This window comes from Nothobranchius furzeri, chromosome 14 (genome assembly GCF_043380555.1).
Source record: "Nothobranchius furzeri strain GRZ-AD chromosome 14, NfurGRZ-RIMD1, whole genome shotgun sequence".
In the NCBI taxonomy this organism is placed as follows: Eukaryota; Metazoa; Chordata; class Actinopteri; order Cyprinodontiformes; family Nothobranchiidae; genus Nothobranchius; species Nothobranchius furzeri.
Genome location: NC_091754.1, coordinates 21,495,577 through 21,508,236, shown reverse-complemented (window position 1 = coordinate 21,508,236; position 12,660 = coordinate 21,495,577). Strand labels below are relative to the sequence as shown.

At 39.8% G+C, this 12,660-nt stretch overlaps 1 protein-coding gene across 2 annotated transcripts; it reads left to right on the top strand.

Moving 5' to 3' along the window:
• The first annotated feature begins 696 nt into the window (after positions 1-696).
• LOC129152295 (uncharacterized) lies at positions 697-11,716 on the top strand. Of its 2 annotated transcripts, none has more exons than XM_054746910.2 (6): positions 697-1,105; positions 2,396-2,450; positions 6,603-7,651; positions 8,733-8,888; positions 10,022-10,114; positions 10,752-11,716. In XM_054746910.2, the coding sequence occupies exons 3-6, from the start codon at positions 6,617-6,619 to the stop codon at positions 11,058-11,060; spliced, it is 1,593 nt and encodes a 530-aa protein (XP_054602885.1). In that variant the 5' UTR covers positions 697-1,105; positions 2,396-2,450; positions 6,603-6,616; the 3' UTR covers positions 11,061-11,716. The 2 variants fall into 2 exon arrangements, with proteins under 2 accessions (XP_054602885.1, XP_054602887.1); XM_054746912.2 differs by having other exon boundaries at positions 2,396-5,084.
• The last annotated feature ends 944 nt before the right edge of the window (positions 11,717-12,660 follow it).

The window sequence follows — 12,660 nt, the reverse complement described above, 5'->3', positions numbered from 1 at the left end:
TTTTCTTTTGTACGTTCTTGCTGTGTTTGTCTTCTAAGTCCATTTTTGGTTCTTTTTTAAACACAGGAAAGGTTTTTCTTTACCTTGCTGACGTTTCGTTTGCGGCTGCAAACATCTTCAGAGCTGACGCTGATGGTGGCGTCACTTCCAACTCTGTTTATCCGCGGGCAGCAGAGGACCTTGTCGCCCTCTGCTGCCCGCTCTCCCCTCTCTGATGATGCAGTCCCATGCGTGATCCAATGAGTAAACTCCATTATCTCTGTTCCTGGTCCCACATCCACGTCTCCATATCTCTATAACTTCCTTTATCCATCTTTTGTATTTCTGTTGTTCGGTGTTTATGATCCTTGTGTTGTCCCAGTCCATTACATGGTTTTCTCTTGTGAAGTGATCTGTTACGGCTGACATCTTTATTGTGCTTTCTGCTTCTTCTTTTGCTACTCTTGTGTGTCTTTGACTTGTTTCTTTCTCACACTCCTTTCTATGTTCTATTGTTCGTGTGTTGAGTTGGCGTCCGGTTTCTCCTATGTATGATTTATTGCAGAGTTTGCATGGGATTTTGTAAACGACTCCACATTTATGTCCAGCTGTTATCTTGTCTTTTGGGTACACTAGTCTGTTTCTAACTGTTGTGTATGGTTTTGTTGGTGTGTTTATGTTGTGTTTTTTCATTGTTGCTCTTATTTTTTTGATGTATGGTACACTGAAAAAAAGGTAATTGGCAGGTCTTTGAATATGCTAAATCATATTTTGTAGGTGTTACACAATTTATACATGTTTCTTCTGTATACATGATTTATTGAAGTAAACTGGAGTTATTTTTCCACAATGTTAAATGTACACAATTTTCTTGCATTGACTAAAAGTGATTACATTGCCTAATTTAAATCAATATAATCATGTTCAACTAAAACCGGAAATGACACTGTTCAAAAAAGGCGCCGTAAAATATTATTGGACGATTGAAAGCGTTTTCAGCCAATTGTGATCACCCAACAAGATTGGAGGAGACGGGTGTAACCACCTGCAGCAGAAGCCTGCGGCTTTTTCCCTCGCATGGAGCTAATGTGGAGTCTGAGTGAGCACATGGATACTGAGTGAGAAAGTAAGTAAAATTACTTTAAGATTAAGCATGAGCCATGTCTAGATTGTTTTTGTCGAGTTATGTATTCAGAGCACTATGCTAGCTTGCTTTCAATGCTGTTAAGTTGATAACGCTGTGTGGACTGTCAAACATTCAGTGTTCATGTTCGGTGGAAAGTAGCCTTTTTTTATATGTCCGTGTATGTAGCAATTTTGTCGGTCAGCAAGCTAATTAAACCACTGAAAGAGCAGTATAAAATGGATGCCGTGTTTGGTACATTGAGTTCTCAGAATTATTAACATGCAGCGCAGGACTGCACCAAATTAAACCTTAAAAACAGTGGCTAGGCTTCAGCTGCGAACAAACTTGGGTTGCCAGCCTTTCAATGCGGCGGGTGCACGCGTTCCGTCGGGGATTGAGGATCGCGTGGACCGTTTGTACTCCGAACGGTGGGGGTGGGGTGGGGTGGGTGGTGCGCGTGGACCGTTTGTACTCCGAACGGTGGGGGTGGGGTGGGGTGGGGTGGGGGGTGCGCGTGGACCGTTTGTTCTCCGAACGGTGGGGGTGGGGTGGGGTGGGGGGTGCGCGTGGACCGTTTGTTCTCCGAACGGTGGGGGTGGGGTGGGGTGGGGGGTGCGCGCGGGCCGTTTGTGCACCGTTCGTTTGGGCGGCAGGATAGAACCATTGTAGCGTGACGTCACGTGCTCAGATGGCCGGTGTCGATACCAGATCTGCTCGGTGTCCTTGTCTCACAGCTAGCTAGCTATTTCAAATTCATTTGGAAGTCTAAAGTGGTGATATCTAAAAATCCCTAGGTTTTATTTTGAAAGTCTTAAATCGCAGAGATATAGCTGTGGGTAATGGCTGGAGACGGGTTTTTTTTTCCCTCCAGCAAGTGTGGATGTGCGCAGTTACCCGGACTTAATAACATGCATGCCTGAGCTCCACAAGGAGCATCCGTGAATAAAGATATATCTGTATGAAATGCACAAGACAGCCGCTTCCCCTCCCAATGAAATCAGAGACTGTGAAGCAAATCCTGTTATATTTATTTACAGTGTGGTGTTGGTAATAAAATGAATATCATTACATTTGTTTTATGCTACTGGAAATTTAATAATTTCTAAATTCAAGATTATTGTCATCTTGCCATATTCTAAGCTATAGTTAAACACCAGTAACTATTATTTAATATTATTAAACATGTTTATAATGCTTTTAGAATTGTGTATTGTATGTTGTTTTCGTATCTTAATTGCAAGCTGGTATTTTAATAATGTGGCTCATGATTAATTTGATTGTGTCTTACAGGTTTAGGTGTTACTGGGAATGTGGAGATGTAAGGGGTGCACAGAAACTGTGTCAAGTAGGTCTAAGCTTTTGCATCACTACAAATTAAAGCATCCACATTTTGGACATAGTTCTCACTTTCCATGCACATACCAGAATTGTCCGTGTACCTTTAAGACATGGAATGCCCTTATTGTCCATCAAAGTAAAATTCACTGCACAGAAGTCTCTTGTAAAGTGAAAGCAATTTTCAGCTGCCACTTGTGTAGTTGCAATGATTTGTCATCAGAAAGGGATTATTTTGCTCACATATATTCCCATCTTAAAAGAAATGAGACTGTCATTTGTATGTTTTTAGGGTGTGAGTTCAAAACAAACATTTACAGCACATTTAAAACACACAGAAATCGCAAACATAGCCATCACAGACTAGCTGATTTTAAACAGGGAGTAGTTGTAAAAAGCAAAACTGAAAATGATTTAGAGCAAAATGATCAGGAGTTAGCAGAACAGTCTGATGCTGTCATTCTTTCACGTGGTCAGTGTCGTACTGAGAATGTGCATGAAGTAATAGAGCAAAGATTTGCTGCTGCTTTGCTGAAGTTGGAGCATTTGGTTCTTGTACCCAGTTCAGCCATTGATGTATTTTTAGAGGAACTCCATCATTTAATTTGTTCTGCATCCATCCCATTATCTTATGACACATTGAGTAACATCTTTCATCAGAGAAACCTCCTTGTTGATGAAGTTATAGTTGCAGAAACAGTTGATGCTATTTGCTCTGGTAATCCTGTGCAAAGATCCATTCAAAAGGGTGGCCCTTTAAGTACAGCTTATCTTCGTAAGCTATATTACAAGGAGAAGTTCAGTGTCGTAGAGCCAGTTGAATACATACTTAATGTTAAAAACAAACACAGTTTCCAATATGTCCCCTTACTGAAGTCTTTACAACAGCTGTTGAGTAGAAGGGATATTGTTGAGCAGTTTGTTGAAAGTTATCAAAAGCAAGAGGAGACAGATTGTGGAAACTCGGATCTGTACCGTTCTTCAAAAGATGGTTCTCTATTTAATGGAAATTGTTTTCTTGCTGGTGAAAAATTGAGGATCATCCTAAATTTTTATGTGGATGACTTTGAAACCTGCAACCCTCTTGGCACATCAAGGAAGAAACATAAGCTTTGTGCTGTTTATTGGGTGTTGGCTAACTTGCCCCAGGGGTCTAATTCCTCATTATCATCCATCTACTTATCAGTCTTGTGTAAAACCAACGATGTTAAAAGTTATGGTTATGATAAAATCTTGGAACCTCTTCTACAGGATTTGAAAATACTTGAGGAACATGGTGTTTATGTACCGCTGTTAGGAGAGTCAGTTAAAGGTACACTATTCAGTGTAGTTGCTGACAACCTGGGAGCACACAGTGTTGCAGGATTTTTGCAGAGTTTTTCTGTGGAGTACTACTGTAGATTTTGCATAGGAAAGAACAAGGACATTCAACTATACTCTGTTGCATCTGGTGCTTTTCCTCAAAGAACCAAGGAGCTTCATCAGGTTCATGTCCAACAAGCCCAAGAAACAGGCACAGGTTGTTTTGGAGTAAAAAGGGAATGCATCTTCACCAAAAATCTAACTCACTTTCATGTCATCTTTGGTTATCCCCCCGATCTTGCTCATGATGTTTTTGAGGGCATAATACCAGTAGAGTTGGCTCATTGCTTATCAGTGCTTATATCCAAAAAGTTTTTCACATTGGCCCATTTGAATAGTGCTATTCTGAAGTTTCCCTACAAATTTGGTGACAAGGCAAATAAACCGCATGTGGTGTCACAAAGTTTCTCCAGCACAAAAACAGTTGGAGGCAATGCACATGAGAACTGGAGCTTACTCAGGTTTTTATCTTTTTTAGTTGGATCACTTGTGCCTGAAAATGAGCCTGCTTGGCTTGTTCTCATGGATCTGAAGGACATCACAGAGCTTGTAGTCGCTCCTGTACATAGTGATGACTCTTTGGCCTTTTTAGAAAGTAAGATCTTAGAACACAGGCAAAGATACCAAGCGTTGTTCCCAGACATCAAACTGCTCCCAAAACACCATTATTTGGAGCACTATCCTCAGATGATTAAGCTGTTTGGTCCAGTTGTCGGTCAGTGGACAATGCGTTTTGAGGCAAAGCATAGCTTTTTTAAGAAGATTGTCAGACACACAAGCTGCTACAAAAATATTCCTCTCTCGCTGGCCTTGAGGCATCAGATGATGATAGCTTACCATCTAAGCTCTCCAAGTTTTAGCACTTCTGAACTTGAAGTTTCAGCTGTGTCAACTCTACCTGTTGACTTGCTCAAAGACGAGATAGCTCAAACAATCAGAGATAGATTCCCTGACACACCAGAGGTTCACCTTACACAGAGTGTGACAGTAAATGGCATAACTTATAAGAAGGGAATGGTACTGGTTCACAGGGCAACAGGTGGGTTGCCCGAATTTTGTGAAATTGACCAAATCTGCATTTTGCATCAAAGTGTATTCTACATAGTAAGAGAGCTTGGTGGCTGGTACAGAGAACACTATAGAGCCTTTGAACTCAACTCAGTATCCACAAGATCATTGATTCTTGTAGCACTCAGTGAACTCCTTGATGCTTATCCTCTTGTTGACTACAAGATTGGATCTGTTCGGATGGTGACCTTGAAAAGACATATAGAAATAAAAGGTGATGAAAAGCTTTTGTTTTCTATATTACATGTGGTTGTTTTCTAACACAATTTGTTGCATTTACAGGTGCACCTGGGTTTTAGCAGTTTTTAAAATTTATTTATTTTCTCCAGTGATTAAAAATGGCTCTCCTGCGGTTCCAATGGGCCTGTATCTTTTGTTGTCATCTTTAGTTTGCACAAATGACCTCATCAGTGTTTGCCGGCTTTCCTTTTAAAGGAAGTTTCACACTGGAAGCATCAGTGGCGCAAAAAGGCAGCGGAAGCCTTACTGAGATGCTATTGTTTTCGATCATTTTTTTCACTCTATTTTAGGGCTGCTCAATTAATCGAATTTTAATCACGATTACGATCTGAGTTTTGAACGATTATAAAAAACAAAACAAGCCGATTATTTGCTCCTCCCGCTTGCGCTGCCCTGAGTAGCAAATGAAGCGCTCCTTACAGTGTTGCCAACTTAGCGACTTTGACGCTATTTCTAGCAGCTTCTCAGACCCCCTTCTTGGCTTTTTAAATCTTAAAAGTACCTAGCGAACACCTCAGAAACATCTCTGGTAACCCTTAGCTACTTTCTGGATAACTGTCGTCGACATTTCCTGCAGGTTAGCTAAACACGCCGCCTGCGCTCCGGACCGTTCTTCAGGACATTATAGGAAAGGGAATGATGTAGTGATGTGTCAGTTGCTAAAGACAGCTCTCGGAGCCGGCTCCCTGTTGGATTAACCAGAGTGAGTGACACACACCGCACCTGCGGACTCCTGAGTCACTAAAAACGGCTAAATGTGCGCGTGCTAAACACACGTGCAGCTTGCCCCGTTTGCTGTGAGAGCAGGTTGGGGGTGGGGGTGCAGCTGTGGTTGGGACAATTATTACATTAACTGATGGACTTGTAAATAAATAATTTATAAATAAGGTAGAAATAAGTTCCTCACACTGATAAATAATAACTAATCTCTCTGAGGACACGGTGCTAGTGCACTCTCCTACAGCACCTTGACACGACTCAATAAATGTTATGCAAAATTTTGTGAACATCAATTTATTTGTTATAAATGCCACTGTATAATTCTTGCTGTCAGTATTAGCAAGATATTGGTATTTGGGTCTGTACTGGTTAGACTTAAATGAGCTAAACCAAGGTCTATAGCCCTTGGGTCATAGACTATGGGCTAAAAGTATATTGGTCTTTTTATACTGGGAATCAGGAGTTCTTTTAGTGATCATCTTGTTTCTTATTTATTTTTGTCCTGATTGTGCCCTGAGCAATTTTATGACTGAATAAAAACAAATAAAATCAACATAAATAGAAAAATCGTCCTAAATAATCGTGATCTCAATTTCAGTCACCATAATCGTGATTATTATTTTTGCCATAATCGAGCAGCCCTACTCTATTTACTGTTCTTTTCTGTGCTTTTAAGCTTGAACATTTGCTGTTGTAAGTAACTGGAAGGAAAATTGACTTGAATGACTTGGAACATTTTTTGATTATTTACATGTAAATTTTCTGTTTGCAGAGTAAGTGTTGAAAATGGGAACTGCTATGATCCTAAAGATCATCTTGGCTGATGGTACCTCTCAGAGACTGACACTCTCCAGTGGACCCCCAGCATCTATTGATGATCTAACTGATGAAGTGAGGAAGCAGTGCGGACTTCATGGAGATTTCAAACTTCAGTTTATGGATGCCTTGTTTGGAAATGAATTCCTGAACCTCACTTCAATTTCCGAAGTTGAAAACAAAGGGACTCTTAAAGTCATTGACGTGTCAAAGACTGCTACTGTCCAGCACATGGATGAGGACTCTACTTTTAATCTTGTCTCAGAATCACAAGTATTCACGCCTTCCTCTGTTGGTGACTCCTCATACCTGTCAGGGGTATCTGAGGACACGGATGTGATGTCATCGAGTGAATTGGTTGGCTCACGATCATTGTGGCCTGCTGTGTTTCATGTTCCTACGTTTTCTTTTGATTCAGAGTTGAAACTTCAGCATGCAAATTTGGCTTACATTCAGAATGGGACTACACTTATTCCAGATCCGAAGTTGAAATCGGCAATCCTTGAGAGTTTGGTGCAGGAAATTGTGAAATATAAAGTCTATGCCAACGATAAAGAAATGCACGAGGTTGCCCAGAGTCTCATCAAAAAGCATCCTTGTTTGACAGAGAAAGGGTCCAGCACTGGATGTGGTGGGTGGAAGACCAGTTTAAAATATAAACTGTCTAACTACCGCACACAGCTGAGAAAACTTGGATACCCAGAGGTGACTGTAAACTCTTTAAAAAACAAACCTGTTGGAAGGCAAAGTGCAGCCTTTGGTGTTAAAAAGGCAAAGAGAGCAGAAGTGAATTTTTGTCCACCATACCCAGCAGCAGAAACCGAGGACACACTGGAGACTATGCAGAAATCTCTACTTTTGGATGTAAAGCAGAGAAACAACAGAAAGCTTGTAAAACACAAGATGGAAAAGACCTTTGCATTAAGACGACATGAAGTTGTTCGGGATGCACCAATGGTGGAATCTTTCATGGCGAAATGGCCTGCCCTGTTTGATGTCAGTGAGGTAAGATTTGCACCATGCATGGTTGTTTATCAAAGTAAAGGGCTTATTTTTTTAATAGAAAAACAAAACCTGGCAACAGCTGTTGTGGCTGATTAGAGCCCTGCACCGGAGCCCTAGGCCCAGGGGTCGGCCCACCCCGAGGGCCGGGCTTCGGGCCAATGACTGTGTAATTAACTCGGACACGGGCCGGGCGCCTATATTTTTAATCGAAATCATTAAAAAAATACTTAAAAACTTGAACGCAGCAGCACCTGCCTGCTTCTCACGCACCGGCACCGTTAGCTCAGTTAAGGTGTGTGTGGTTTATAAATGCACCTATATAAACAAATTCTCAAACTGCTGATTGAAACATGTGCCCCTATTCTAACATGCCATTTTATGTCCACTTTGATGTCAGAAACCATTCATTTATTCTCATGAAAATGGCAGCATTCTATTTTTCTGTGAATAAATTTGCTCTGCAGTAAAAAAAAATACAGCATTCATTGCTGGGTTTTTTCTAACTGGAGAGCGCATTTTCAGAACGGCTGATTAAATTTACAAACGCTGTATTAATTCGGGGGTGTTTATTTAATCTGCCGCACTGAAAATGCGCTCTGCAGTTAGAAAATTAGAATGCTGCTTTTTTTTTTTCTAATTGCACAAGAGCGCATTTTCAGAGCAGATTAATTTAGAAATGCATCCAATTAATATAGTGTTCATAAATTTCATCTGCCGCTCGAAAAATACGCTCTGTTAGAAAAAAAAGCTGCATTGATGCTGTTTTTCTTTCTCTTCTTTTTTTTTTTTTTTTTTTTTACTGCAGAACGCTTCTCACAGATAATTAGAATGCCGAGCAATCTATCCCGCTAAAACATTATGAAAGGTTAAAAAAAAGTCTGGCTCGGGTTGGGCCAGAGAATCCTGAAAACCTTTTTGGACTGGGTCGAGCTGGTGCTCCTCGGGCCGGGCCGGACACGGGCTCAGATTTTAGGCCCGTGCAGGGCTCTATGGCTGATTATGTTACTTGTCTGTGACACTTCTGTTGAGTGACTTGCCTTCAATGTGTAACATGTTATGTCATTTGTGCTCTGTTTTTCAGATCAATGCTGAATTTGAGAGGATAACCACAGTTCCACTACAGTCAAAGTTCCTGTCTCAGCTGGATCTCCACTCTGACACCCTTATAAAGTTGTTCCAAAAAAGAGGAGGGCAGCTAGGAAGAAGGCTCAAAACGATTGTTGCACAAATACCTGATGTAAGTAAAGTGTGTGTGCTTGTTTATTTATTTGACAGGCACTTTTATCCAAAGCGACGTAAAATTGTTAACCTATGGGGCATGTTGTGATCTGTGGGGGAAACCAGAGTACCTGAAGGAAACCCACGCATGCCTGGGAGAACATGCAACACCACTCAGAAAGACTAGGGGTCTCAAACCATGTTTCTCAAGGGGCCCCATTCAGCCCCTGATCACCTGTTCAGCAGGTCATCATGGTTGTACACCACAGCTTTGGAGTTTTTAATTATGTGGAGAGTATGTAAGTTTTGGAAACTGCTATCAACTTTCTCAGAATATTTTTTCTACTTTTTTATTCAAATTGTAAATTTTGTTTATATTTGTCAGCTTCATGCCTTTTCTTTCCAAAGTGCATGCTATTATAGAACCTGTTATATTCTCAGAGAATTGAATACATAAATTTGTGTTAAGACAGTAGACTTTAGACTAGGGGTGGGCAATCCTGCTCCTCAAGGGCTGCTATCCAGCAGGCGTTAGTTGTTTCTCTGCTTAAACACACCAGGTTTGAATCTGCTGGTGATTGACAGGCTGTTGCAGAGCCTGATGAGCTGCTGAACAGGTGATTCATCCAGGAATCAGGTATGTTGGAGCAGGTAAACAGCTAAAACCTGCTGGATAGCGGCCCTCAAGGACCAGGATCACCCACCCCTGGTCTAAAGTCTACTGTCTTAACACAAAATTATGTAAATGATAAATGAGCCGCACTTGTATAGCGCCTCACAGAGTAAGGACTCCAAAGCACTTTACACTAGAGTGTATCATTCATCCATTCACACACACATTCACACACTGATTGTGATGAGCTACGATGTAGCCACAGCTGCCCTGGGGAATACTGACAGAGGCGAGGATGTGTACACACACACACACACACACATCACTGCACACATATATACTCAGACATACATCTACACACACACACACACACACACATCCACACTCACACAAATATATCTACACACACACAAACACACCCATCAAGACACATATCTACACACACATCTAGAAACACATATTTACACACATACATTTTGAATAAAATCCATTCTAGGACCCCTTTAATTTCATGAAAATCTTGATGATTTTGTCTTCAGTGTGACGAGCCAGACGCTGGACGCGAGTGTATCATCAAAGGACTCTGTGTCTACATGGGGGAAGATCCAGAGAACCTTGTGCAGGAATATGTGGTATGTACATACTTATCCCTAGTATTCCAAATACATTTTCTGGCCAAACTTAGGTTCAAACACGCTTAGCAAATGGTAAATGACCTGTATTTGTATGGCGCCTCCTAGAGTTTTACAACCACCCAAGGTGCTTCATAACAAAATCAGTCATTTATCCAAGCACACACACACTCACAACCTGATGGTGAGGAGCTAAATTGTAGCCGCCACAGCTGGGGCTCACTGACAGGAGACAGAAACTGACCGATATCTTGTGAGAAGCTGATATTTATCTCACACACAAACGCAACCGTAGGGAGGGATCTTCCAAGACTCGAGACACTCTCCACCTGTGGTTGAGAACATTCTGCTAGAAAGGCAGTGAATAATACATCTGAGAGTTTAATTCCTGTAGTCTGCTTGACCCAGCAATGGGTGCTTTACTATGAGCAATATATGTGCATTTATTCAGTAGGGTTGTGCCATTTCATAATTTTTACATATATCCAATAAGTATGTGTAGTTACAGGAGAGTCTGTGTGAGTGATAATCTGATTATCTGTGATAATGTCTAATACACCCATGTGTGTTTTTCTGTAAAGGGTCTTTATAATGAGCTTTGTATTTTTATATTAATTTATATATTGTCTCTCTACAGGACATGGATGAAAATGCCATCAAAGAGGTCATTCAAGACACCACCATTGGAATATATGTCATAAAACGATCTACTTCTGCGGAACCAGAGGACATTGGGATTATCCTTGAAGGAATCAGCGTGTTGCAGGATTTGGAAAATGTAGCATTAGCAGTTGCTATGCTATTTGGACTCATGTATGCACTAAACCTCAACTACCCGGTTGACCTCCGTTACACCTTTGAGGTAATCCAGAAGGTTTTCATGGGACTGGATGGCAGTAAACCTTCCAACAAAACACTTGCTCTCAAAAACCAGCTGTTTCAGTGAGTGATTCAATGACTACAGTTTGTGTTGCCTTTTGTATTGACCCATTTTGGCCTATTGTTGTCTCTTTACTCCACTGGAAGTTGGTGGTGTTTTATTATTCATTGTTGAGTAATATTGAATAGTTTATAATAACTATGTTCCAAGTCATTACAGGCGGGTCCTTAAATAGTTCCAGTATTTGAATATTTCAGCAGCTTTGCACTTATCGATTTTATTCTGATTAATATGAAAGTTCGATTTTATCATAAAATGTTTTATATGTGGGGAGCTCATTCAGAGCAGGTTTTCTGTGTCTGGATATTTTAGCAGATTTGCACTCATCATTGTTATTAATGTGAAAGCCTTGTTCATGAAATGTTTTAGATGGGGGAAGCTCATTAAGAGTAGCAAGATTTCAGTTTTGCTGGAAAGGTTCATTTGAAACTAAATTTAAAATTCATTGATGTGAAATACAATATTTAGGACAGAGAAGTTTTAATTAAACTGACTGATATGCAGTTTTGCTCTTTTTCTATTGCTGTAAAGACAATTCCACGGGTTCTTTTGTTTCCCTCAAGTCAGTACAAAAATATCTTGTTAAGAGTCAATGATAATGGAAGTTTATTGCTTTGTCATTTTCTGCCCTTAAAATGTTAATAAACTGAGTTTTACTACAACTTTTCAGTTCTCTGGCTTTTTGTCAATGCAGTTCATATTTTCCATGTTCTAATTTGCACAGACATGGGACCAATGAAAACATTACATTTGGAAACGGGCAACTTAAAAGAAAAAAGTAGGATAAACAAACTTACTTTGCATTACGTTTACACAATATTTTTGAGCAATTCTAACATGAAAAAATCAAGTTGATATTATAGTTAAATATTGTACATTGAACCTAAGAAAAGTATTTTGGCATTATTTAAAAAAATTAAATTACATTTGTTCAGAAAAATCATGTTGAGGCAACATGATTTTTTAAAGCAGTTTCACGTAAAGAAAATACATTGATTGGGAGAGAGTTTATTAGTAAAAGGAAAGAGACATGTTCTATTGGTTAAACTCATTGTAATCATGTGGAACCGATGTACACAATAAAATCACGTAAATCCAAAGAGTTATTTTTTTCAGTGTAGGGTTATCACTGGTTTTGTTTCTTGTCTTTCTGGGTTTCTGCACTGAAAAAAGTCTAACATGCAGTCATTCATTCAATCTAATAAGTTCCATTCAAAACAGAATAAAATCATTGATTTGATTGTGAAACCCTTTCTTTTTGCATTTTAAAATACCACTTTTCATTTGGATGAAACTAAATATCTGTACAAAGGACACAACACAAAGTTTTTGATTTCTCTCAAAACATATATTTCTTTTCATGCTGAACAGATAAGATCTTTAATTTGAGTCAAAGTGATTTGCACTTGAACACGCCCACCAGAAACCGGGACCCATTTTTGTTCTGCATGGCTGCTGGAAACATTGTGTCACATCTTTGATTAATTTCATCTGAAAATAAATGTAAGTAAAGCCAAGTGTGTTACAAAAGCTTTTATAATTTGTATTGCCAAAATTGCAGAAAATAACCACATTTAAGCTAGGTCGACAGCCACCCAAAATTTTT

Excerpts from the sequence above, each read along its gene's own strand:
- LOC129152295 (XM_054746910.2), top strand. The coding sequence starts at position 6,617 with ATGGGAACTGCTATGATCCTAAAGATCATCTTGGCTGATGGTACCTCT. Across the intron at positions 7,652-8,732 it reads CCCTGTTTGATGTCAGTGAG|ATCAATGCTGAATTTGAGAG; the intron begins GTAAGATTTGCA and ends TCTGTTTTTCAG. Across the intron at positions 8,889-10,021 it reads TTGTTGCACAAATACCTGAT|TGTGACGAGCCAGACGCTGG; the intron begins GTAAGTAAAGTG and ends TTTTGTCTTCAG.